Below are 27169 nucleotides of genomic sequence, written 5' to 3'. Positions count from 1 at the left end.
CAATGGTATGGGTTGGGAAAAAGGATGGTACTTGGAGATTGTGCGTAGACTACTGGGAATTAAATAGAAGATTGCGAAAGAAAATTCTCTACTCCAGCGTAAGAAGAGCTTTTAGATGCACTAGTTGGTGCAGCTGTAGTCACTATTTTGAGTTGTTGGCGTCTTTAGGAAGTGTCAAATATAACAATGTTGCTAGACCTAGTTAATTATAATCCCTCCAATTTCAGAAGAAGTTTGTTGGGAAGTGCATGGATTTAATTACTAGCCTACCCAAGTCCAATGGCAAAGATGTTACCTTTGGTCATTGAAAAATTGAGTAAATATGTAGATTTTGTTGCACTGTATCATCCTTACAATGCCTTTCAAGTTGCTTATGGGGTTGTCTATAATCAACCCCCAATTTGATTTACCAACCTTCCTTGGGAATTTTGCTGTGGATGTGGTTGACAGAAGTATGTTGCAGAGAGAAGCTATGATAGCTGCCTGGAAGTTCCATAAAACCACAGCCTACTAAACATAGATCAGAGAAATCTGAGTCTTAAGGATGAAGCACAAATTTATTCAGTCTCACTATCATCAGTCAAAAAATATAAATAAAAAATAGAAAAATAAATAAATAAATAAATAATTAAAAAAAAAATGATGATCATATCAAACATATGTAGGTAAAAAGAATTGCCATGTATTTCGTGTAAAACATACGCTTTCTATCAATCAACTTTGAAATGTCTACTCTTAAGGCTGGAACAATCAAACCAACATTGAACAAATGTACCAGAGAAGGGAAAAAAAGGAAATGAAAAAGAAGAGAATTTACAGATTGTTCAAGAGCAAATCACTGCCGACGGTATATTTTTTCCCCTCTAAACATCACAACCTACGTATTTTATCCAACTTATAAAGTTTTCGGCGATGAAGAAACTTTGGCTGAAACCCTATAAAAAAAGTTCGAGTCACTTCTCCGATCCGTAGTATGTCTAACCAGCCTTGAAGTTACATGCTTCCTGTTCTCTGTTGTAGTGTACAACAAATGATATGATACAATCTGTGCCTCAAGTAAATCAACTTTTAATGAATGAGATCTTAAATCAAGATCCAGATGCAGCTCTCTTCGTTATTCCAAGTTCAACACAGAGGGAGTTCAGAGTAGGTTCCTCCAACAGACTATATGCAGAGAACCCGTAATATGAGTGATAAAGCTCCGGCAATTCCCCTGGAAATTTACTGAAACCGCCATACTACAGAAAGACAATATAATCAATTCCATCGGAAATGATAAACAGGAATTTCATCATATACTATATGAAAGAAAGCATCATCATTATTAAGAAAGATTTTGCCACCATATCAAGAAAATTCACGATATACAGATTCATCAGCTTCTGGTTTTTACAGAACAGCATGTAATAAAATTACTAATGAATAAGCATTAACCTGAGGTACATTACCAGAGAAGCTTTGACAAACTTATGACAAACATGGCCATTTAGCACATTTCAAGTGTGTTTTGAGTTATTTGGACATAAAAGGGGAGGTTTGAAGGGGAGTCAGGAATGTAACGGGTCTACGGGCCCTTGGTTAGAGAATCACTTACCACAGATTGACAAGTCAGTAGCGAATCACGCAAGGCTTCTTTGTTAACAAATTTGCTGCCTCCCAATATCTTCAACACACCACCCACCCTACAAGTGAAAAATTTTCATCTTCAGGATGACAAAACAAGCATGTAACTAGGTTTACTACATTACTACTAGATAGGCCACCCCAATTTACCAGAAAGCATAGCATGTGTCACTGGGTTTGTTTAATCTTCCCTGAAATCCACCATCTGCAGCTTGTCTCTAAAGCAAGAAAATTGCATGAAAATTGCCACACAATTAACACATGAAATTAAATCATCCGTCTATAAACTAAGGTTCACAAAGATATATTTTCAACTCCTAAGATTAAATAAAGATTCCACTATTTCTAGTCACCACAAGAACTTTCACTGACAACAAAATAAGATAGGAAATTTAACAGCATGAATGAAAGACCAAAATCACCTTGATTCAAAAAAATGGTAAGGTGGTCCACTCTGCATTATTTAAAGGTTGAGGAAATACTTTTTATTAGATTAAATAATTCTTTCCATCCACAGATTAAATTTGTAACAAGTTACACTAAAATAATGACAATTATTTCTGGAAATCCATATAATTTAGGCATTAAGACAAATGACAGACACTACTTGATCTTGATAAGGATTATGGCTTCATATAGCCTCGATATAAAACATTTCCGAGTAAGAATCCAGAATCCGATTTGTCAACATCATTTAGTATCATTATTTTTCTTTAAGCTCTGACTGAGCAAAGCATGAGTGTTCTTTTCAGTAATTAGCTAAGAAATGTTTGTCAAGTTTAATTGATTGACAAAAATAAGGTGACATAATTGTTTTATTAGGATATCCAAGAATTTTGTGGTATAAATTACAGTTTTACTGTTTCAATTCCTCAACATAAGTACATCAATTTGATAGTAAGAGTGCTTGAAACATCTTCTACATTGTTTAATCATGATTTATCATTAACATAAAAGTTTAACAGAAGATTGTTACTATGTATGAAAGATAAAAATAAAAGGGAAATTCTCTTTAGTAACACTGTAGTTTTTAATTTTCTCAGAGGTAAACTGCGAAAATTCTTATTATCCTTGGTAAACTTGAATTTTTTATTTTAAGCTAACCATAACATTAATGATAAATTGTAGTTAAATATTTAACTATAGTTAGTTTATTTATTTATTTTATTGATATTTGTTTACTTTAAAAAAATAAAAAAGAAATAACTTTTTTTAAACAAAAAAAACCACCCCTTCCCCCTCCAGCCAGCCACCACTCTCCGCCCCCACCCACGTCGGTGTCCAGCCTCTCTGTCGCCGACGCGCCGGCCTCCCCCTCCCCCTGACCGGCAGTAGCCACCACCGCCCACCGCCCACCGCCGGCCTCAGCCCCGAATCCCGTTCCCCAAACAATCACCTCCAAAACTCAACTCTGCAATTTCAACCTTCACCTTCACCTTCAATTTCGCCGGCGACTTTTTTCACCTTCATCTCCTCCCTCTCTTGGCTGCAACACTAACCTCGGCAAAACCCTAATTTTCGCAGGAATCGCTTCTTATGCCCTTGAATCCCAAAACCCATCTCAATTTCACTACATTATATTAAGCTTGTTAAAACAAATTCGAAAGAAAAGAGGTTGTTTTGTAGTACTTTGTGTGCGTGAAATGAGGCTGATTCGTCGCATTTGGCGTTTAGGGTGGAGAAGGAGGCGTTTTCGAGGAAGGCGAGGCCGGAGGGACGGATTTTGGTGGGGGAGTGAGAGGGATGGGAATCGGGGTGGGAAAGTGGGAGTGGGAGAGGGGAGATGGGAATCGGGGGTGAGGGAGGGTTGGGGGTCGCCGGAAGAGAGGGAGGGGTAGGGGATCGCCGGCGGCTTGGCGCCGTCGGCCGAGGAGGGGGCCAGGTGGTGGCTGGGTGAGTGGGGGAAAGGATTTTTTTATTTTTTTAATTTTAATATAATTTTATTATTAAAAAAATAAATAATTAACCATGGTTAGGCTTATAATTGCATATAAACATCATTAATGTTACCATTTGCTATTATAGCTAATTAGAGTTTACCAAGAATAATAAAATTTATTAGAATTCACCACTGAGAAGATTAAAAACTACGATGTTACCAAAGTTGAATTACATATTCCGACGTTAACTTTTCTCTAACTCTCATTCTCCCTCATGCCATGGCTACTCCACCACTTCCCCTTCCCCCTCCACCGCCCCTCCTCTCTTTTCTTTGATTTTCCCCCTTTATCTTTATCTCTCTCTTAGAGTTAACTACTGGGTGGATTTTTTTGATGATTAGGGTTGTTTTAACCAAGGTTAAATGGGACGGGATTCGATTCGAAACGTGGTACGGAAACGAATACGCAAAGTGCTATCCGTGGTGAATCCGGTATGATTGGGTACGAAATAAGTAAATTAATAAAAAAATATATATAGGTAATTTTTTTAATAGATTTTATATTGGAAATTAAAATAAATACAAGTATATCCTAACTCCTCCATAAAATTTATATCAGGTGAGTGGATTGCTAAAAAAATAGAGTATAAAATAAAAAGCCCAAGTTGTTCATTAAAAAACAGACCAAGTTATTGATAGAATATTAAGCCCATTCACCAATTGAAACAACACCCTAGCCATCACCCTAGTAAAACAAGAGAGGGGAGAGAAAAAAGTAAAAAAAAACTTCAGAAAGTAAATAAGCAAATGCACGTGAAAGAAGGAAGATAGAACATATTACATTGAGGGGGGGTAAACGGAATGGAATGAACAAAGGGAATGAAATGGAATGGAATGAAAATCCCTCAAATGTAGTATGTTGTTTGGTTGTAAAAAAACAATGGGAATCACTAGATTCACCACCACCACAACCACACACCCTCACCGCGTGATGTCGAAAATTAGGGCAATTAAACAAGAAAGAATCAATAAACTTTAAACCCAGATGCAGATTGTCACGACATTGATACAAAATTTGAGCAATATCAAAAGGGGTTAATGTGCGATAGTTATGAAAGTAAGTGGACTTACCAAGCTTCTAATTCAGAAGGATTTTGTCGACCTTTAGAGAAGATGGTACTAATTTGGTGAAATGGGTTGCTGGGAAATTGGTGGGGGAGGTGCGGCGAAGGGATGGCGGTGGTGCGGTGGTGCAGTTTTCCGGTGATGTGGGTAGGTAGGAGGGTGGTGGTATGGTGGTGTGGTGGTGGCCAAGGAATGGAATGGAAATACCTTGGGGGGTGGGGAATGAACTTGGAGGGATTTGGGGAATGAAGGGGGAAAGGGGAAATGGAAAGTGGCCTCACAAACAACAACAAAGGGAATGATTCCCGTCGATTCCCATTCCCTTTGTTGAATATCCCCAACCAAACGACCCCTGAATATGTCGGGAAACAAGCCATTAAAAGTTACAGAGGAAGAACAACCATGTTTGCTCAGGAGTCGTCACCTTTAGCGTTCTGGTCGCGACCACCAGCGACCCAGGTCGCGTTTGTTCCGCGTTTCGGTTCGCATGAATCAGTTCGCGATTCGTGGCTCCGTACTGCATTCCTTGTAACGTTGGTTTTAAGGCTAGGTGGTTTGGTTTTCCAATTGTTTCAAGTAGTTTCGAGAGTGGGTGAGCTTGTTTTGAAAATTCGAAGAAGAATGGGCTTAGGGATGTTAGGGTTTTTTCTTAAGTTGATTTTTGGGTGTAAGTGGGTGGTTTTTAGGTAGTTGGGTTGGGTTTAAGCCTTTAAAATGGTGGGTGAGCGATTTTGAAAGCATTTGATGGGTTTTAAAGTAGTTCGGTGGGGAGGCAATGGTGGTTCCGATGGTGGTGTGGCTAACATGGGTGTTTGTAGCAATCACGTGGGTGGTTAATGCCAAAAAAGGAAAGTCAAAGCCGAAATCCGTCATAAGGTGTTACTTCACACACAATAAAAAAAGAAAATAAAAAAAAATAAAAAAATAAATAAAAAATAAAAGGTGGTTTCTAATAAAAACTTCATTTTAAAATGTGGTTTTTGTTAAGAAACAATAAGTGGATGACCATCCCATATACTCTATAGAACATTCTAGAGTTAGGCTATTTGATCTTATCCAAGAAAACCGTAGATAATCTACATGTATATATATTTCGTACTAGATGAAATAATAGATACAACAATATTCCCTCATATCTCTATCTATATTTATTTTTATAATTTAATACATTATAAGCACTATTGCCGAAGCAGACGTATGAATGAATTCAATCATATTAAGATTAGCAACTTTATAGTTTCTCCACTAGAAAAGTAAATCATGTAAAACCTTGCAAAACTCGAACTTGTTGCTCTTGATATTATTGGAAACAGCTATGGGTGTTAGATGCTAAAATACATCTAGATGCAAAGGGGCTTTGTGATACTATCAAAGAAAATAATAAAGCAACAAGCCAAGACACGGCTAAAGCTATGATATCCCTTCGCCACCACCTTCATGAAGGCCTTAAGTGACCGTTAAAGACCCACAAGCCCTTTGGAGTAATATAAGAAGAAGTATGACCACCAGAAAACAGGGATATTACCAAAAGCTCGTTATTACAAGACTTTAATTCTGTGAGTGAATACAACTCAACCATGTTCAGAATAACATCACAATTGAAATTATGTGGAGAGAAAATCATGGATGTAGAAAAGTTAGACACAATACCGTGAAAAGGGTTTCACAAAATATTATGAGAATAATGAACTATTAATAAAAAAAAAAATCAATACCGTGAAAAGGGTTTCACAAAATATTCTGAGAATAATGAACTATTAATAAAAAAAAATCACAAATCACACCTAACTGGCTCTATAGCGAATGTGGCATCCCATAATGGAGAAGAGCTAAAGGCTAGAGACCACGCCAGTACTCCGATAGTCATGGTCGTGGCTGCGGCCGCGGATATGGTCATTCATTTTAGGAACAAGAATGAAAAGGATAAAAATGAAAATACTACCTCGTTAACACTTATTTGCAACATTTACCAAAAAAGGCTGCTAACTATTATTTGCAACAAAACTATTTCTTTCCTAATATAGTAACTTTTTTCAATAAAATGACCAAAATACCCTCATTTAAAAATTATTAACACATAATACTACACATAATTACAAATTATTATAACCCTAATCTAACTTAATTATTTAAGCCTTTCCCCAAAAAAAAAAAACAATATGATTCATCCCTAATTTCATCTCCCCACCATCTCTCTCCCCCATCTTCACCTCTCACTTCATCATCTTCTTCCTTCTTCATCTCTCATCTCTCATCTCCTTCTTCATTTCTCATCCCTCATTTCTACTTTAGATTATCTTTCTCATCTCTCATTTGGTTAGTGGGTGGTTGTTGCTGGTTTGTGGGTGAGTTCGGTAGATCCGGTGGTTTTTGTAGTTTATGGGTGATTTTTATAGTTCGTGGGTGGCTATTTCATGGTTCGCGGATGGCTGTTTCGTGGGTGGGTGTCAATGGTGGTGGTTCTGGATGGCATGAGTTGTGGTTCTGGGTGGCGTGTGGTGGTGATTTGTGGCTGGGTTTCGGTGATTTGTGGTTAGGGTGGATGGTGGTTCGTGGGTTCTGGATGGCATGAGTTGTGGTTCTGGGTGGCGTGTGGTGGTGGTTCTGGGCGGTTCTGTTTTAATTGTAACTGCTTTAATTTTATTTATTTTTAAATTTAATTACATGTCCATAACTTTCAATAATCATGTTTAAGAAGTTTTGCCTAGGAGTCTGTGCTAACCCCCTTTGTTGCAAATAACTATTAACGGAGAAAGTATATATTACCGTTGTGGACTTGTGGAGAAAAAGACCATTGGTCTCGTGGTGTGTCGTATACCAAAACACCTTATAGACCTTTATCAGAAATAAATTCAATTTGGCGTACAAGGATGACGAAAGTGATTTCAATTATGGTGATACAACCGAAGGATTTCTGTCTTCATCAAGTGTAATTACTAGATATATAATGGATTAAATTATGGAGATAATTAAGTTCGGTCTTTTGGGTTGTCGTTATATCATAGCTAGATGTACAAATGATCTTTAGGCTAGTAAAATAGGTCAAAGCCCAACTGAACGGATCCTATAAGATCACTTAAAGGGCCTAGATTGAGCATAAGAGGAAGAAGCCCATGATGGGCCTTCACCCTCTAGGTGGCCGGCCATATGGTGGAGATTAGGTACATCGGGCTTTCTAACCTAGTCTAATTATAATATAATTATAAATAGACTAGGTGCCTAGGGTTTTCATAAGACAGTTTTACTGTAAATCAAACCCGAGTTAGCAAACACGAAACCCAACCCCTCAAACTCTCTCTCTCTCTCACGGCTCTCTCTCCCTTCCTTGCGCCGGTTGTGTGTACGGTGGTGGAGGTGGTTCGGGGTGGTGCCGGTTGTTTGCAAAGGTGGTGATCGTGGTGTTTTCCCTTTATCCAACCAATCTAGTATTGGTGGACGGCTCATTCGAATCCCGTGGACTAAATAGAAGAGCAACGCTTGGGGCTCTATTCTCTCCCTAATTGTCAATCAACTTGCTACGTGGAATTCACGCTTTAAAGGTATAATTATGTGATTCTTGTGTGTTATGCATGCGATCTCGTTTTAGGTGCGAATGAAGATGATTCATGAAATTCCGCTAAGAGTACCTAATTCCCTACAGTGGTATCGGTTAGTCTCTTGCATGAACACGCTTGATTATAATAATACGATTATTTAAAGTCCATGTTCATAATTTTATAATCAATTAAGAGGTAGAATTAATTTAAATATGGTTCAATTATTATATTAAATGTGATTTAACTCTTAGAATTGATTAAATCTGATTTAAATATGCTTAACATAGCCTAGAGAGGACCGAATTTTAGCCCTAATATGCTCGAAAATTTCTAACACCCTAACCCTAATTTTCGAATTTTTCGAAAAACCCTAGCCCTAAATTATGATTTTGTGCTTGAGTTTTGGTTTAATTCGATTTGATTCATGTTTCATAATTTTAATTAGGTTGATTTATGCATAAAAATGTTTTATGTATGATCAACAATTTAATTTTAAGAGTTAGAATTAAATTGGAATTAATTTTAAGATGAGCCTTAATTTTAAAATTGAATTGGGATTTAATTTCAATTATTGGACAAATTTAATTTAATTTTTACAAAAGTTGTTTATTAAATAAAAACACAAAAAAAAAATTAAATAATAAATAAATAAATAAAAATAATTAAAGTGGCCGACAACCACGGCTACCGTGGCTGCCACTGCTACTGCTTGCTGCCTTCTTTACGCGGTGGCTGTTTTAAAGTGGCCAGCCACCGTGGCTAGCCAACCACGGTGCTGGTAGCCGTGCAGTACGGTTTTTCAAAAAAAAAAAAAAAAAAATTTTCAAGAATAAAATCATATTTTAAATTTGGGATAAAATTAAATTTCAAAAGTTGATATTTTGATAATTATCCATAATTAAAGTTGTTAATTTTGGATAGCATTAGTTAGGATATTTTGAACAATATTCCAAAAGGATAATAATTGATTTAAATAATGTGACTATCCCATAATTATTTTTAGAAATAATTGATTTTAAAATTATTTAATTGGTTAGTAATTAGGATAGAATCTCCGAAATTAGTTAGGATAATCATGGAAAATAAATATGATTTATCTTTACATATTAAAATAAGATTTGATTTTATCTCATGCCAAATTTAAAATGTATGATATTTTATAGATGGTAATGAATAATATATGATATTATCTAATTATGAATTTAAAAATATGAGATATTTTAGGAATTACGTTGCCTTAATTAAGAATATTCGATATTTTAGTTTAGGCAAGCATGTTGAGTGATTTTATTATGTGGCAATTTTATAATATATGATATTATTTTGCTATATACAGACTAGTATGACTCATAGATTCTAAATACGATCTGCGCATCGTGATGTATTTTTGTAATCTAAATACGGTCTGTGTACCGTTAATTATTTTTTTGTAACTTTTTATTTAAAGTAAATAGATTAGTTATTTATAATAGATTGGTCCAAAGAAACCCATGAAGTGAAGGCTCAAAGGAGCAAGGTGGATGGAAATCCATGAAAGTTCAAGTGGGGGCTTTTCAAGACTAGTTTTCTAAGGACTAAGGGGCCATACTATATCATATTCTATTTTATGCATTAGTAGATTATGTATGCTAGGTTTTATTTATGTTGTTGATGATGCGCTAGAATTCACTAAATTAATCACAATATAATAAATCTATGTCCCGGTAATATTGAGATTGTTTGTCCAATTAAAAACCCAACCACCCTTTAATAATAAATAATAGGTCATGCCAAAGTTGGGTGTCATTTTTATATTTTAGGTAATTTGGGGTAAATCAAGTTTTACAATTTTAATTGGTTGTGCTCAACAAGATTACCTAAAGAATTTAAAATCTTGAAGCAAAGGGTAATAATTGAACATGAGATGGTTAATTATTCAACCAAGAATTACAAGAGTTGTAATCAGTAAAGAGTTTACTCACCTTGAAAATATAATGATTGATGGTAGGGCCAAAGTCTGGTCAATTATTGTACAAATAAAGGATCTTGGAATCACTTAATTCAACTGGGACCATTTAATATTGAATAAAGTGCTTTAAAGGACCTATTTAATTCGTTTATGGTACTTTAATTTTATTAAACCTAATTATCGAATTTTGCCTTATTCTGTCGTAGATGAATACAATTCTGACAACATTACTTTACCACCAACAATGAAAACGAGGCTTAATTTTCTCAACTTCAACGATTGGGAAAACGAACTTAGAAATGTTCTAAGGAACGAAAAGCTTGAATTTCAATAGACTTACCAATCGAGGGCAGATTTAGCGCAAGCATGACTCCTGAGAAATATTTAAGACATGTTTCAGAATCCAAGAGAGTCGTGTCTGCCATATTATCTTCTATTCCGAAGGATTGGGCTAGAAGATTTATGGATTATGAACCTTATCTCCTATTCAATTGCTTACGTAATATTTGCAATGGAATAGCAAAGTCCAATGGTGATGGGCAATTGGATGGAAATATTGGGCATGAAACTTTCAAGATTACCGGTGAGATTACTAGAAAGCTTATGCCATTAGTATAAATTCATGTGGATATGATGGTTAAACTATTCAATCACATGAATATGTTAGGGAGACCATTCCAAGATCATGAGGTTCATACTATAATTCTGCATTCACTGCATGATGGTTTTGACCATAAGAAACTATCACATGATGATGAGGATTCTGCAGTCAAGCTAGTTGATTTACTCAAAAATCATGCACAAAATTATATGAAAGGAGAATGAGCCAGTGCTAGGAAGTCCCCACTACGATTAAATGTGAGGTAAGGAGTTGCCTACTAACTTGTTATAAACATTTTAACTTTCGCTTAAGTATGTGATACCAAGTTGCAGTGCTCACATTATTCATGTCGTGCAGAAACTGCAAAAAAGCACGAAAATAGTTTAAGTGACCAGAAAAGCTTGAAGTTTTAATTTCAGATTGTTTTATGATGATTTTAGACTATTTCCGGTTTTGTCGAGACAATTTTCAGTTATTTTGTTAAAATAGTGATTTGGTTTACTTGTCATGGGCAAGTGTTGATCCATGACAAGGTAATAAATTGTTTTCATTTGCTAGTTATGAGTTAATTTTGTTTTATGACATTGATATAAGTAGATCACAAGAAGCGAAAAACAGATGATTCAATCCCAACCTACTTATGACATTGTAGGTTAGGTCATACAAACCAATCGTGCATCCAAAGATTACAAAAGGATGGACTCCTATCCCCATTTGATTATGAATCAACTTAGAATTGTGAGTCATGTTTATTAGGTAAGATGACCAAATCACCTTTACAGGAAAGGGTGAAAGAGCTAGTAACCTTTAGGGACTCATACATACGGATGTATGTGAACCAATGAGTTCAAAAGCTAGAGGTAGATTTAACTACTTCATTACTTTTACTGACAATTTAAGTAGATATGACTATATTTTACTTAATGAAGCAAAAGTTGGAATCCTTTGAAAAGTTCAAGGAATTCCAGAATAAAGTACAAAATCAGCTTGGGTACACAATTAAAGCACTATAATCTGATCGTGGTGGTGAAAATTTGACTCAAGAATTTGATGATCATCTTAGGGATTGTGGAATTAATTCCACAATTAACTCCGCCGGGAACACCACAATTAAATGATGTGTCAGAAAGGAGGAATCGAACTTTGCTTCACATGGTTCGATCCATGATGAGCTTTACTGATCTTCACATATCATCCTGGGGATATGCATTAGAAACAACTACGAACATACTAAACAGAAGCCCGTCCAAAGCAGTTAAGAAGACGCCATATAAGTTATGGAGTTGCGAAGCCTATGTAAAACGTTTACAAGGCGACAAACTAGGCCCTAAATCAGATAAATATTTCCTCATGGGTTATCCCTAGGTGACAAAAGGGTATTACTGCTACAATCGCGCAGATAACAAAGTGTTTGTTGCTCGCGATGGTGTCTTTCTAGAAAGGGAATTTCTTTCTACAAGGCCAAGTGGGACTAAAGTGGTTCTCGAAGAAATTCGAGACGAGCAACAAATGGATGTGGATAACACCACATCAGAGGCGAGGGCACATGAGTCAACTAATTTGACAAATAATGCGTCGGAGCAAGCTAATTCAACTAGCGAGACTCCTATCGTCCCACTTGAATCTTCAAAGAGTTGAAGAGAATATTTCTATTGTTGTTCCTACCCCTTGTAAGTCACTCAGACTCATGTTCTGTTAACTGAGGATTCTGAAATTATCCTATTGGAATGTGCGGAATCCACAACCTACAAGGAAGCTTTGGCGAGCCCTGACTTAGAGAAATAGCTTGAGGCCATGAAATTCAAAATGGACTCCATGCCTGAAAATGATGCGTGGGCCCCGGTAGACTTGCCTGATGGTAGGCTTGTCAGGTAGTCTATTCGGATTCTTCTAGCGATTACTACATTTTTTATTACGAAATTTGGCAATTGGATGTCAAAACGCCTTTTTGAATAGATTCCTTGACGGAGGATGTGTATATGACACAACTTGAGGGTTTTGAGGATCCCGAAAATCCTAGAAGGTTTGCAAACTTCATGAATCCATTTATGGATTGAAGCAAACATCACGGAGTTGGAACATTCATTTCGACGAGGCAATCAAATAGTTTGGTTTCCTCAAAAGCGAAGAAGAACCTTGTGTATACAAGAAGTCTAATGGGAGCAGCCTAGTTTTCTTAGTCTTGTGTGTAGATGAAATACTGCTCATAGGGAACGACATACCAATGCTTGAGTCAGGTCAAGGATTGAAGAGTTGTTTCTCCATGAATGGCTTTGGAGATGCCAAGTACATTGGGAATTAAGATCCATCGAGATAATTCTCGAAGGATAATGGGACTAAGTCAAGAGAATTATATTGATAAAATCCTTGACAGGTTCGAGATGCAAGACTCTAAGAGAGGATTTCTTCCCATGTCTCACGGTATTACACTCGGTAAAACCCAGTGCCCTCAAAAGCAAGCCAGAAGAGTCGAGTCGTATGGATAAAGTACCTTATGCCTCTGCAATAGGGTCCATTATGTATGCCATGATATGTACAAGACCAGATGTTGCATATGCCAGGCATGTGTAGAGAGAAGTACACTGGAGAACATCCTTAAGTACTTGAGAAGGACTAAAGGAATGTTTCTAGTTTATGGTGGCGCTATGGCGAAAGTGAATTGGTTGTCAAAGGCTATACGGATGCGAGTTTCCAAACAGACAAAGATGACTTTAGATCTATCTGAATGGAGGAACAATGAGCTAGAAGAGTTTGAAGCAAAGCACTGTTGCAGTCGTATTTGGCTGTGGTAAAAGCAGCTAAGGAGGCAGTTTGGATCAAGAAGTTCCTCATTGAGCTAGACAATGAACCTAGTGCTCAGGAAGGAATCGAGTTGTTTTGTGACAACAATAACGCCATTGCCCAATCAAAGGAGCCAAGGTCACATTACAAGTCCAAACATGTTGAGAGGAAATAGCACCTCATTCAAGAGATCGTTGGCAGGCAGGATGTCAAGATTTGCAAAGTTCATACGGATGAGAATATCGCTCATCCGCTTACTAAACCCCTTCCATAGGCCAAGCATGAGAGTCACACTAGGGCTTTTGGATTGAAGCAAGTTATGTAATTTAAGTTGAATTTTTTTGAGAAAAACTATTACATATGTAATACATGAACTTGTAGAATTATGTTTAAATCAGAAAGCTTCATTTCTCTTATCTAAATGTGGTTTGATATTAAATAAAATGTCCAAAATAATTATGAATTGATGGGATCATCAAATACGTGATTCGGTGAATGAAACCCCACACGTGAACTAAATTCATAAATTATTTAAGTTTCTAGCTCAAAATCATTAAATTTGACATAAAATGTTTCAATAAATGAACTGGCATGTAAGATTGATTGGATAACACAGTTTTATGGGCTATAGGGGCATAGAGATGCTCGGTCAATCACATGGATATGCATGAATGATGCATGATCGAACTATTGACCTACTTTGAAGTTCAAATATAGAGCTTCCGGATATATTAGTGGATTCCTTTGACATAAGTAGAACATTGAATTCATTCAATGATTGATTTACTATCAAAACGTCTTTCCATAAGGGGACTATAAAGGGTGTTTCTTGGTTACTTCAAAAGTTGAGTGGGAGCTTTGGTTGCCACAAGATTGGATTGAGTCTACCTATTTAATTAGAAATGTGTCATGGGATCTTAAAGAGGGAGAATACGAAAAATGCGTGGCCGCGCTCAAATATTTTACTCAGTAATCATTTGTTTTGTAATTCTAACTCAGATTTCAAGAAATGATTTGTAGATTAATATGATCTCGACATGAGGTGCAATCATATTATCAAATCGACACATATGGACTTAAGGAATTTGAACATTGCACAGACAAGTGGGAGATTAGGTGGATCGGGCTTGATATTATCTCCCTTTAGGTGGCCGGCCATATGGAGGAGATTAGGTGGATCGGGCTTTTTAACCTAGTCTAATTATAATATAATTGTAAATAGACTAAGTGCCTAGGTTTTCATAAGACAGTTTTACTGTTAATCAAACCCGAGTTAGCAAACACGAAACCCAACCCCTCAAACTCTCTCTCTCTCTCACGGCTCTCTCTCCCCTCCTTGCGCCGGTTGTGTGTACGGTGGTGGTGGTGGTTCGTGGTGGTGTCGGTTGTTCGCAAAGGTGGTGATCGTGGTGTTTCCCTTCATCCGACCAATCTAGTATTGGTGGACGGCTCATTCGAATCCCGTGGACTAAGTAGAGGAGCAACGCTTGGGGCTCTATCCTCTCCCTAATTGTCAATCAACTTGCTACGTGGAATTCACGCTTCAAAGGTATAATTTTATGATTCTTGTATGTTATGCATGCAATCTTGTTTTAGGTGCGTATGAATATGATTCATGAAATTCCGTTAAGAGTACCTAACTCTTTACTACTCCCGGAGAAAATAATTGAATAAATCATGATCATTTGGCGAATAAACTCTATTAGCTTGCATTTATTTTATGTTATTGCATTTATTTTGTGTTATTAAAGAAAATTAAACACTATGACTTTATGCCTTATGGGGCATTTGTTTTGGACAATTTTATTTTTTCAAATATTTCGTTATTATCATTATTGGTCATATCATTAATTTAAGTTATTTTATTTGTTTTTGTGAATCTTATTTTAATTCATTTATTTTAAGTAGAAAAGAATGTGAATCCCTTCAAAGCTCAATCACCAATCAATGGTGAAAGTTTATGTCTAGTTGATAGTGCAACCACTCACATCATACTTAATCATAAGAAATATTTTTTGCTTTTGATGACGAAAGAGATAAGTGTGAGTACTATATCAGGTAGTACAAGATTATAGAAAGCTTTAGAAGAGCAAATGTTTTATCGTCAAAGGGAACAACATTGGAAATTATTGATGCATTATACTCCCTAAGTCTCAAAGAAATTTACTAAGTTTTAGATATTTGACAAAATGGATACCATTTTGAGACAATTAGTGAAGGGAAAAATGAATTCCCTCAAATCACGAGTATAACCCAAAGAGAAATTACCTACATTCTCCACTAATTTGTACTATACAAAAATCAATACATTTGCGGGCATATTTTATTACTTGCTCCATTTTCTAGAAACTTTTAACAATATTTTACTATTTGGCATGACCGGTTAGGCCATCCCGATTCAATAATGATGCAATTTTTTTTTTTTTTTTTAAAATTCATATGGACATTCATTGAAGAGCCATAAGTTGCTCAATTGGCAAGTTGATACTCCGCCATCACCGGCCAAATAAATTCTGAATCAATTACTTTTGGAATATATACAAAGGGATATATATATATATATAAGTCAATTCATAACCCGTGTAGGCCATTTAGATAATTCATGGTTTTAATAGATGCATCAACTAGATGGTCACACATATCATTGTTATCAACTTGCAACCAGGCGTTTACAAGACTACTTACTCGGTTCATCAGATTACAAGCACGAGCACATGTTCCTAGTAGTGTTGGAGAATTCACATCTAGGGCCTTCAATGAATTGCATGTCATTAGGGATTAGTGTTGAACATCCTGTAGCACATGTTCATACACAAATTGGTCTTGTAGAATCGTTAATTAAACGTTTGCAGTTTTTTGCTCGACCATTGCTTATAAAATCTAAGCTCCCAATTTCTACTAAAGGACATGCTATATTACATGCAACAACACTCATTCGCATCTCATATGGCGAACAAGTCATCATAAGTTCTCCCAATCACAATTGGTTTTTGGTCAAATGTATCCCATTTGAGAATATTTGGATGTGCAGTATATGTTCCAATTACTCTAACACAACGCACTAAAATGGGCCTTCAGGGCAAATTGGGATATATGTTGGATATGAATCTCTATCGATAATTAAGTATTTAGAGCCAACTAGAGGAGATTTATTTCTGGCTCGTTTTACACACTGTCATTTTGATGAGTCAATTTTTCCAACATTAGGTGAGAGAAAACACACAACTGGAAATTGGAAAGAATTATCATTGTCTCACCTAGATCCTCGTAATAAATAATGTGAATCGGAAGTCTAAAAGATAATTCATTCACAAAGCTTAGCAAATCAACTGCCATACTCATTTAGGCCTTGTTCTTTTTGAGCTTCTAAGCGGAGTAGATTAGATTTCAGCGAGCAGCAAGTGTCACGCAGACTATAAATACTAAGCAGCGCAGGGACTCGGCACAGCAGAGCAGATTTCTACCACAACAACTAAAACGAATATGGCCTTACTGACCCAAAGAAAGTGACAAAGTCACATATACGAGGTGTAAATGCTCTAATAAAAATTAATGTCCCGGAAGGACAAGCCCAAGTTGTAACTGATTCTAAAGAGCACGCCTGAAGCGTGGTAGACCTATCGGTTCCAAAGATAAAAATCCTCGGAAAAAAAAAAAAAAAAAAAAAAAAAGGGAGCAACAATTGACAATTGACAATTGCCAAACTAAGGAAGCTATTAATTTTGAAGGATCTCTAGATGAGACCTTAGACATGATGGAAAAAGATATTCAGGTACCTAACAACAAAGAAATTACAACAAATTTTGTCATGTTTGGAATTACATGGAACCGAAACCAAGTCGACGTCGATGATGTTTTTGTATGCAATGTGGCATTAGATGTCATTAAATAATGATGAGGATCATAAGCCAAAAATCCATTGATGAATGTAGACAAAGAAGTGATTGGCCAAAATGGAAAGAAGCAATTGAGGCAGAATTGAAATCTCTCGGAGAAAAGAAGTATTTGAATTTGGTGTAATGCTAGTGGGATATAAATAGGTCTTTGTACGAAAGAGAAATTAAAATGGTGATGTTGTAAGATACGATTAGTTGCACGAGATTCTCACGAAGACCTGGTATTGATTATGAGAAGACAAACTCTCTTAGGTGGATGCAACTACTTTTAGATTTCTAACTAGTCTAGCAATAAGAGGACTTTGACTACGCCTGATTTGATGTAGTCACGACTTTCTTATATGGAGCTCCCAACCGCCAAAAGCAACAAATTCATGTTTTCAAGAACAATACTCAATCAAATTGAGTAGATCTCTATACGGATTGAAATAAGCAAGGTAGTGGTGAACTTAGCTTTTAGTGTTTAAAGTAGCTTTTACCAAAAGTTCAAACTTTTAAAATCTGAATAGCTATGAGATTTTTTTAATTTTTTTTTTTTTTTTTTTTGGTGTGAAAATTAGGTGTGGAATTTTTATCCAAAATTTTAGGAAATAAAATCCAATTTTTGTTTTTCTATCCTTTAAATTTGAAATACTGTTTTAATACTTATCTCAAACGCATAACGTTTAAAAAAAAAATTGTTTCGCTATTTATCTCATGCTTAATGTTGAAAATTTGTATAGCTATATATATAACTTGGTCTTATTGTGTTTTGCGTTCTTCATTTCAAATTATATTAAGAAAAATTGCATTCTTTACAAAAGATGTAGCTATGCATCGTATCTTGTTGACACCATTATGTTATAAAAATTTGACTAATAATATAATTATAATATTTATAATAATGAAATAATAATTTTAATTATTTAAAAATTTACCGAACACTCCTACTAAAAATTAATACATTCACAACTAAGCTAACAACTACTACGAGCCTACGACAACTTACTACTACCCACACATCTACTTTTGTCGAACACGCCCTGAGTTTTTCTTAGTGACACAACCTAAGCACCTAAAGAATGGAATCCTTGTGCAAGAGTCAAACTACATAGAAAAGGTTCTTACAAGATAAAAATGTATCCATTGAATAACCCTATGGTTATTAAAGCCTTTGAAGTAGAAAAAGATCCTTTCCGTCCTCCAGAAAAAAAACGAAGAAAAAAAATCTTAGTCCTGAAGTACCATATTAAAGTGTATTAGGGGCATTAACGAATCTTGCTAGTCATACATGACCTGACATATCATTTTCTGTAAATTTGTTAGCATGATTTAGCTCATGCCCTACCCAGAGGCATTGGAATGGGGTTAAGCATGTACTTCGTTACCTCCAACGTACGAAAGATATGGGTTTTTTTTTTCTTTCCTCTAACCTATCGGAAGAAGGTTTAATCGGTTTTTCTGATCCTCATAATGCTATTGCTAGATCACAAACTGGATATGTGTTCATGTGTGGAGGTACTTCCATTTCTTGCGTTGTATGAAACAAACAATTGCAGCTACTTCTTCTAACAATGCAGAAATTTTGGCAATCCTGAATGTGTATGGTTAAGATCTGTAATTCAACATACAGACAAATTGTGGCACATACTCCGAGAAAGAAGTTCCAACAATTTTACATGAGGATAACATGCATTGCCAGTTTAAGGAAGGGTACATCAAAGGAGAACAAAACACATTTTACCAAAATTCTTCTACACTCATGATCTCCTAAAAAATGGCGATATAAAAGTCATACAGATTCGAAAACTTGGCAGATTCGTTTACTATGGCGCTCCCAACAGCCACATTCAAAAGTTTAACTTACGGCATTAGTTTGCATCGTCTTTAGGATCTAAAGTGATGTAGTCATGAGGGGGAGTTAATGCACGCTGCACTCTTTTTCCCTTAACCATGGTTTTTTCCCACTAGGTTTTCATGGTTAGGCTTTTAATGAGACAATATCTTATGCGCATTATGTAATAATGTATTCTTTTTGTAGGTTTTTCTAGTAAATTTTTCTTTGTTTTATATAATGGTCATCCAAGGGGGAGCGTTATGAAACAATAAGTGGATGACCATTATCCCAAATACTCTCTTGAACATTCTAGAGTTAGGATATTTGATCTTATCCTAGAAAACCCTAGATAACCTACATGCATATATATCCCGTACTAGATGGAATAATAGATAGAACAATATTCCCTCATATATCACTCTCTTAATTTAAATAGTTTTGGACAAATTTTCTTTCAAACAATAGAAAGAATGACTTCAACAATGCAAATGCTATCTTTTATATTGTTTGAAGCATTAGGACAATTTTTTTGAGAAAACGAGATAGAAAAGCAAACCTGCATCATCCAATCGAGAAGCACGGGAATGTCTATGATTGAGGATGATACACCCTTGGAGAGAAGATCATCTTCTATAAATCCCATCAGTCGTAGAGATGCAATTGCACAGTATGTTGCACCACCTGTATCACTAGTGTCATAGGTATACATTATATTGACAAGGAAACTAAATGCCTGAAAAAAGAGGGCAAGGAAACTTAAACCAGAAAATATGTGCCTCAAGAAATCAACAATTTGCTAACACTTATATAAACAAAAAATTGAGCATCTAAAAGTACATACAAAGCTGGTTTTAAAAATTCAAGTTTTATCTACTCACCATGGGATTCCACACCAGGACATAAACCAAAGCCACCATCATATGACTGCAAAAACAGGATCATACAATTGAATTCAGCATCAGGATAGCAAGTTTGGAAGAACAAGGCATGTCAAGACTGCAAAATAGCAATAAATTTTCATCTACCTGACAATTCAAAATATACTCCTTAGCCATCTCTTTGTCCATTCCAGTCCAGTCATCCAGCAGATAGGAAATGGCAGCTGATTGTCACAAAAGACCAAAAGGAAAGTAAGGGTATAATACTGCACAAAACCATTTTAACAGATGTTAAAGTATAGTAGTAAAAGCTCTCATCTGATCTTACCAGCACAATACACAAACCGCAGATCTGCCTCAGCCCCAATATGGATAGGCATAAAACTGTAAAAATGAAAAAAATAACAATCATGCACCCCATAATAGTAATAGTTCATGGCTACATAATCATAGTAGAAGGGACAAATGTTGGTGAAAATTTACACGTGATTAGTTAATAACTTTAATAGGATGTGTGCTTCAAGACACCAATGTGAATTTCCCAAGAGCACAGTTATTTCCATTTACTAGATTGAAAGAGCAAGTATTGACTGATACATAAAACTTCTGAAAGTGCCTCAACATTTCACAGGTTGACGCCATTCTGTAACATAGAGTATAAATCACGCATATCTTAAAGCACCTAGCACAGCAGTTTGCACGGATATTTCAGGCTTCCTATGCCAAAATCAAAGCTGTGAAGAGCGGTAGCAAATAAATAGTAAGTGAAATAAGCACGTAAGAAATTCTAAGGCAGCCTTTATTTTTTCTTTATATTTTTTCTTCCATCATGAAGAGCGGTAGCAAATAAATAGTAAGTGAAACAAGCATGTCATATTTTTTTTTCTTTTTATTTTTTCTTCCATCTTGAAGAAATTGATTGTAATATGATTCTAGAAAATAATACAATTCAGCACAGCCTAATTGAAATTTCACCATCTTCATTATAAATATGAAAGAATGAGAAATCATGTACCCAAAATCAATCATCAGAGATTGCTGCTACAACTACCAGCTTTTGGCTCTTGGTTTAGGACTAAAATATCTGCAAATGATAACAGCCTACTGATCTACTAACAAAAATTATATCAACACCCATCTCCAACAACTCAGGTCACTCAGCTGCAAGCTGAAACAAATTTTACTTAGGGGCCGTTTGGTTTGAACAGGGTAAACGAAATGGAATAATGAACGAAGGGAAAGAAAGAGAATGGAATGAAAACAATTTACATTTAGTACGTTGTTTGTTTTAAAAAAACAAAGCGAATCACCACCACCACCGCCACCGCCACCACCACACAACCCCCTCTTTCTTCACTTTCCCACTTCTCCGGCCACCACCCAGCCTCACTCGCCGCACCTCCAACACCCCTTGCCGCCCCTCCCCTCTCCTGTAAACCTTCCCCCCACCTTCGCATAACCCTAGAAACCCCTCCCCCTCCCCTTAAAAGCGTTGGCCGCCCCTCCGAGGCTAGGTGGTGGGGGTAGGTAGAAAGGGTGGTGGCTGGTGTGGGTATGGTGTGTAGTGGTGGCTAAGGAAAGGGAATGGAAAAGGTTAGGGGTGGGGAATCAATGTAGAATAGATTTTGGTGAACTCAAAAATAAAAGTGGGTAAAGGGAATGACAAAAAGTGACAAACAAACAACAACAAAGGGAATGGGGCTTGTTCATTCCCTTTCCCTATGATTACTAACCACAACCAAACGGCCCCTTAACTTATCTATGATAATTATGCTAAAATAACCTTTTCTCAAAAGCATTTACAGAAAGCAAATGCATATAACATGAGTGTATACAACCATCGATTACACCAATAAATCTATACTCCAATGAGCAGAATGACTTAACTCACAAGTCAAAAAAGAAATTTAGTATTAGTATAATTTAAAGTAGCATGAAGGATATGAAGTATATGGATTTGCATGAAAATGAGGCATTGGATAACAAGGGATGGAGGAGGAAGATTTTTGCCGATGACTACACGGAATAATCACTTTTGGTTCATGTAGCCGACCCCACTCATGGGATTAAGGCTTTGATTGATTGATATAATTTAAAGTAGCACTTCTAAAGTCCATGCTCTTCGTTGAAACTTGCAACATTAACAACATATCAAATCTACCTTAATATCACTATAGCACCTGTTTTGATGCATTTAAAGGCAATAGAAAAGATAAGTCAGCTAGTGCATAGCATAATAACTCCATGCAAAAAAAAGGAAAAGAATGTGTTTTGCTTCTTGTTTTATGTAATAGACTGATTCTCTGGTTTTTTTAAATCAAACGAATAAGAAGAAAAAATAAAGATGAAGATTGAGTCTTTGATTACAATGGCAAAGGGTTACAAAATAATACTGTAGAATAATAGCTTTAGGCTATTACTCTCTTTGATACTTTCAATTATCACTCTCTTGGTAACTTTAGCTTACCATTCTCTTTCATTCCACAATACAAATCTCACGCCTTTCTACTGCTATGCTACTTCCCTTTTATAATCAAGCAAAACTACAAAAATAATCTAATATTAATAATGTTTGTCCTTTACTGCTCAAGAGTATCAGAATTCAGTCCCATGTTGCCACACCCCTTAGGGGTGCTCCCTTAATTAGTTTTGTCTTCTTTTGCTAAAGGGTCTTTTGCCCCATTTTGGGTTCATTACATTTGCCCTAAAGATGGCAGGTCCTATTCAAAACTTCAGAAGTTGGCATCAGAAAGAGATAAATGAATAATACAAAAGACTAGATGTATGAAGGGGCAATGGAAGCATGAGAAAAGCGTACCTCCCATCAGATTGTTGCAGGTTTCTCATAGATCTCAATATGGATTCAGAATCAAACAAAGAAAAATCATAGCCAAGGATCTTCAGTATAGCTAATGCACTATACGTGCTTGCCAAATGACTACTGTTACAATTTGAATTCTGAAGCAGCAGACAAAGAGTAAGAAGTGCTATAATCAGCTCCTTATACCTTTGAGCATAAATCATACCCAACCCAAGTAACTCCACATTATTTGAATTCAAAACCAACCTTAAGAGCATCTGCTGGAAACTGTGATGACCTCGAACCAAGAAATCCATAAAATTGTCCTATGTCATCATAATAGTACATTAAACAATTGTGTTACAAAATTTTGATCCAGGATAAGTTAACAAGTCTACCTTGTAATTCCAACCCCTACCCCTCTCGAAAAAATAAAAAGAAGAAAACCACACAGACTCACTTACCGCTTCTCAAGTCATCTTGATCTTTTTTATGAGCTTGAAATGACAACACCCATGCAACTATTGCCTCCTTGTCAACCTATTAGTCAAACAGCTTTATACTTTGAAACAAGCAATACAACACATGAGAGGAAAAATAGAGCTGATGAACAGAGGCATGAATCCACCAGATATATGATTAAGATGTTACAAGAAGTCCAACATGTGCAAGATCAAATCTGTACATGTCAATACAATTATTCTACACAACTTTACTGGCCGGTACCATACCAACTTCAAAGCATATATAAGCACAAGAGCTCTACCTTTACACAAGCTCTCTACAAAATAATTTGATTAATTTTTTTTTTTTTTTCATGTTCTCTTTCACTTTCTCTTTCTTAAATCTCTCTCCTATCTTCCCTTCCTCAATCTAGCCATCACTTCCTCAACCACCAAATTAATATGCAACAATATAGACACAACATAAAAAAATTCAAGAAGCAACAACAGTGGCTGCTTCTATTATTATCACGAGATAAAAGCACCAGGACAGCTGCTAATAGAACTATGTTAAATTTATATCTCTAGCAAACACGAAATTAGTAGTGCTTATTTCCTTGAAGAAACTCCGAATAAAAGAAGAGAAAAAGTCAAATTTCAGAACATCACAGGTACAAGCAAAGATATAAGAACTTGATTAGCCAAAACAAACACCTCTATGTTGCATATATTCTTCATTTCACCACGATAATCAATAAGTACTGAAAAAGAAATATTATTGTCCATAAACAGATGGAATTTTAAAAAATGGCCTAAGGAACAACAAGGAGTCAAATTTGCAACAAATAATTAGTAACAAGTTATGAAAATGTTTAGAAATTTGACTTAAAAGAGTGCCATTCCTCTTGAACGATTGCCTAGGTTGTAATTGATGATTAGTCACCTTGATTATCAATAATACAGTCATATCTTGCTTGTTCATTCCTAATCCTTCCTCTTTTAATCTTAATCTCTCTTTTCTGTCCCTGATCTCTAATTCATGATGATTCATAGCGGTTACAAATTTACAGCTAATCAACTAGAGATCAACTAGCAGATTTATAATCACGTGATGAATCTGGAAGATGAGCTGAAACCACCCAGACCGGATTAAGAATTTTGGCACATCCAACTTGGTCACTCCATAATATGATTGTTTGAGCTTGTGTGATTGAGATATCAAGACATCAAGTACATAATTGGGCTACAGTAGCTCAGTAGAGGAATATCAAGCTCAAATATTCCGCTATGTGCATCATGAACACAAGGAGAGAGAAACTGAGAAGAAAAATACAGCAGCTAAAAGAGTAGATTAAAAAATAGAATTTCAATATCTATGTCTGAAATTCTAACTTATAAAATTTTTCCCATCAATTCCGTTCCTTTTTCACATGAAAGCTGTATGCACTATGTAGTAGCTACAAAAGTAAGAGGCTTGATCTTCTATCAAAATCAATTAAGTACTTTTTGGTAGAAGTAGGAACAGAAAAGAGAGATTAAGATTAGGAGAGTATTAAGAGCAATCAGATTAAAAGAGTATTAAGCGCCTTTGGTAAGGATTTAGAAAAGACCAGTATCTTAATGTCATTTGAAAATATTACCTTTTAAGACATTTTAAGAGGTGTGAGATTTACACAAATTCCAAACTCTATGAGCTTCCAGGATACGGATTTGGTTAGTTCCAAATGAATTCCTTTTTCCAAAATAGAGCATAAGAAAATTGAATGACAATTGAAGGAAAAAGAAAAGGAAGAAAATTCCACAAATAAGGCACCAAGGAGGAGAGAAGTGAAGTTGAAGTGACAATAAGATGGTTTCCCACAAGAATCTAGTTCCAATTTCAGATTTGTATTTCACATACCCCTTTTGTATGTGAACAAGAAAATGTTGGTTAGTAGAGATGGTTTGACAGGGAGGATATTTGGAGAAAGGAAAAAACATAGGGGATTAAAGGCACATTCGTGTGGAGGCATCAAAGTCGCATTGGGCATAGTATGATAGCATTCTGTCAGGTGATGGCACACAATTGTGTACCACTAGCCAAGAAGACTATGAGTTTCTGCCAGATACGGCTGTGTGGCATTGGGTACACGGTTGTGTAGTCTCATTTCTCCTCCAAAATTGTATTTAGTTGACTAGGGTTTGGAAACTAATTGTACCCTAATATAAGTTACCTATTGATCCACTTAAGAGCACAATTCTCATATGAGTCAGGAACTACTCAGGATAGAGAACCCTAAGAGGGACAGAGAGTTTGAGTTTAGGCTTAATGCAAAATTGGTGGTTTTACTCCTCTCTGGCAAAGAGAAGATTTTCCACGTATAATTCTTCAGTGTACTTTATTGTTCTTCTTTACTATTTCCTGTCTATGTTTCTGCAAATTATATTGTTGATTGCACAATTTGTGAGCCCCTCAACCTAACAGTAACATACAGTGCACTAGCACATAGTAAAACACATGTTGATGATTTCCAAAATCCACACCTAATACCACTAAACTTTTTATTAAGATAGGCTTGGGGTGCACTCTTACCCATACTACCATCTAACTATGCCCCAAGGTCATACCAAGCTTGGATATTTATCAACTGCCCAATCACATGAGAAGCACATCAAAATAGTGGTCAAAAACCTTCACTCCTCCCACCCTATATTCCCCCAAAGAATAGATGTAAATTCAAATACAAACGGAAACAGAACAAGAAAAACAAGCAAAAACCAACAAATTCAATGAAGCTCCCTTCACTTTGCCAGTCCTCAACTATAACCTAATAAACAGAACTCTGTCTAAATCTTTCCAAATTTGTAGAAAAAGCTGTCTTTAGACAGAAAATCTCAGAATTATGGCAGCATAGCAAAACATCTCTACTTAGGTTTGCGAGCTTAGCAACCGACACGCACATTGTTATGATTTAAAAAGTTAAGTATCATAATCAAAATATCAAATTCTGTACAAGTTTGGAACTATATGAGAAGCCAAATTTGTGCTTATCAATTAATTTGAATTTACAACTGTCACCCATACAATCCGTTACAATCCAAGCCAAACCAAATTCATTAGATTAGAAATCATCTTAATTTCAGAAATTACTAATGCAAATACTTATATTCAACCCTGTAAACTATAACAAAATTCAAAATTTAAAGTGTACTTAACACAATATATATAGCGTACTAATCACTTAATCAACAATGTCACAAATTCCCTCTCAAAACTACATCATTTAACATTATTCGCATAATCAAAACACAAAATTCATGAACAATGTATAACGGGTATAATTCAATTTTAAACCCAAAAAAAACAAACAAAAAAAAAATTATGAACAAAATACTCACACAAATTCCCAAACAATCGCAACATACATAATAATTTAATGATAAGAATAAAAATTTTGAACAATGTATAATGGGTAACTAAAATTCAACATTTTATCAATGAAATAAAAAATAATCACAAACTAAAATGCAAGAAATTGGAAGAAGAAAGTACCCGATCTAAAGCGCCAAGAATATCAAGAGAAGAGAGAGTAAAGTAAGCAAGAGTAAGATGGTTGATCTCTTGAGACTCGTAATCACTGGGTAGTAATTCGTACATCATGTCTAGGAATCGTACATGCCTGTCTTTGTCAAACGAAGGATCTATTGAAAATGGTTGTGTTAATTTTGACGCCATTTTACACCAGTGGCAGAAGTGTTTTTTGATTTAATTGGAATTTTTGAGTGAGGGGAATGTTTTAACTTTTTAAGGTTTTACTAGCATGGAACTATTAATTCCGTTCGAAAAAAAACAGTATACTTTAC

At 35.7% G+C, this 27169-nt stretch overlaps 1 protein-coding gene across 1 annotated transcript; it reads right to left on the bottom strand.

Moving 5' to 3' along the window:
* Positions 1-649: 649 nt before the first annotated feature.
* LOC110735141 (geranylgeranyl transferase type-1 subunit beta-like) lies at positions 650-27169 on the bottom strand. The gene is made up of 11 exons (XM_021915303.1): positions 26859-27169; positions 23348-23423; positions 23151-23209; positions 22902-23041; positions 20412-20467; positions 20231-20307; positions 20084-20129; positions 19762-19886; positions 1774-1841; positions 1595-1682; positions 650-1238 (listed from the first exon to the last, which is right to left on the bottom strand). The coding sequence occupies exons 1-11, from the start codon at positions 27039-27041 to the stop codon at positions 1089-1091; spliced, it is 1068 nt and encodes a 355-aa protein (XP_021770995.1). The 5' UTR covers positions 27042-27169; the 3' UTR covers positions 650-1088.

Source organism: Chenopodium quinoa, unplaced genomic scaffold (assembly GCF_001683475.1).
Source record: "Chenopodium quinoa cultivar QQ74 unplaced genomic scaffold, ASM168347v1, whole genome shotgun sequence".
NCBI classification, from domain to species: Eukaryota; Viridiplantae; Streptophyta; class Magnoliopsida; order Caryophyllales; family Amaranthaceae; genus Chenopodium; species Chenopodium quinoa.
This window is presented reverse-complemented; position numbering and strand designations above follow the sequence as displayed.

Coding starts and splice junctions, on each gene's coding strand:
- LOC110735141 (XM_021915303.1), bottom strand. CDS start 27,041: ATGGCGTCAAAATTAACACAACCATTTTCAATAGATCCTTCGTTTGAC. Junction 20,130..20,230: donor AGTATATTTTGAATTGTCAG/GTAGATGAAAAT, acceptor CTGTTTTTGCAG/TCATATGATGGTGGCTTTGG. Junction 19,887..20,083: donor TCCTGGTGTGGAATCCCATG/GTGAGTAGATAA, acceptor CTAGTGATACAG/GTGGTGCAACATACTGTGCA.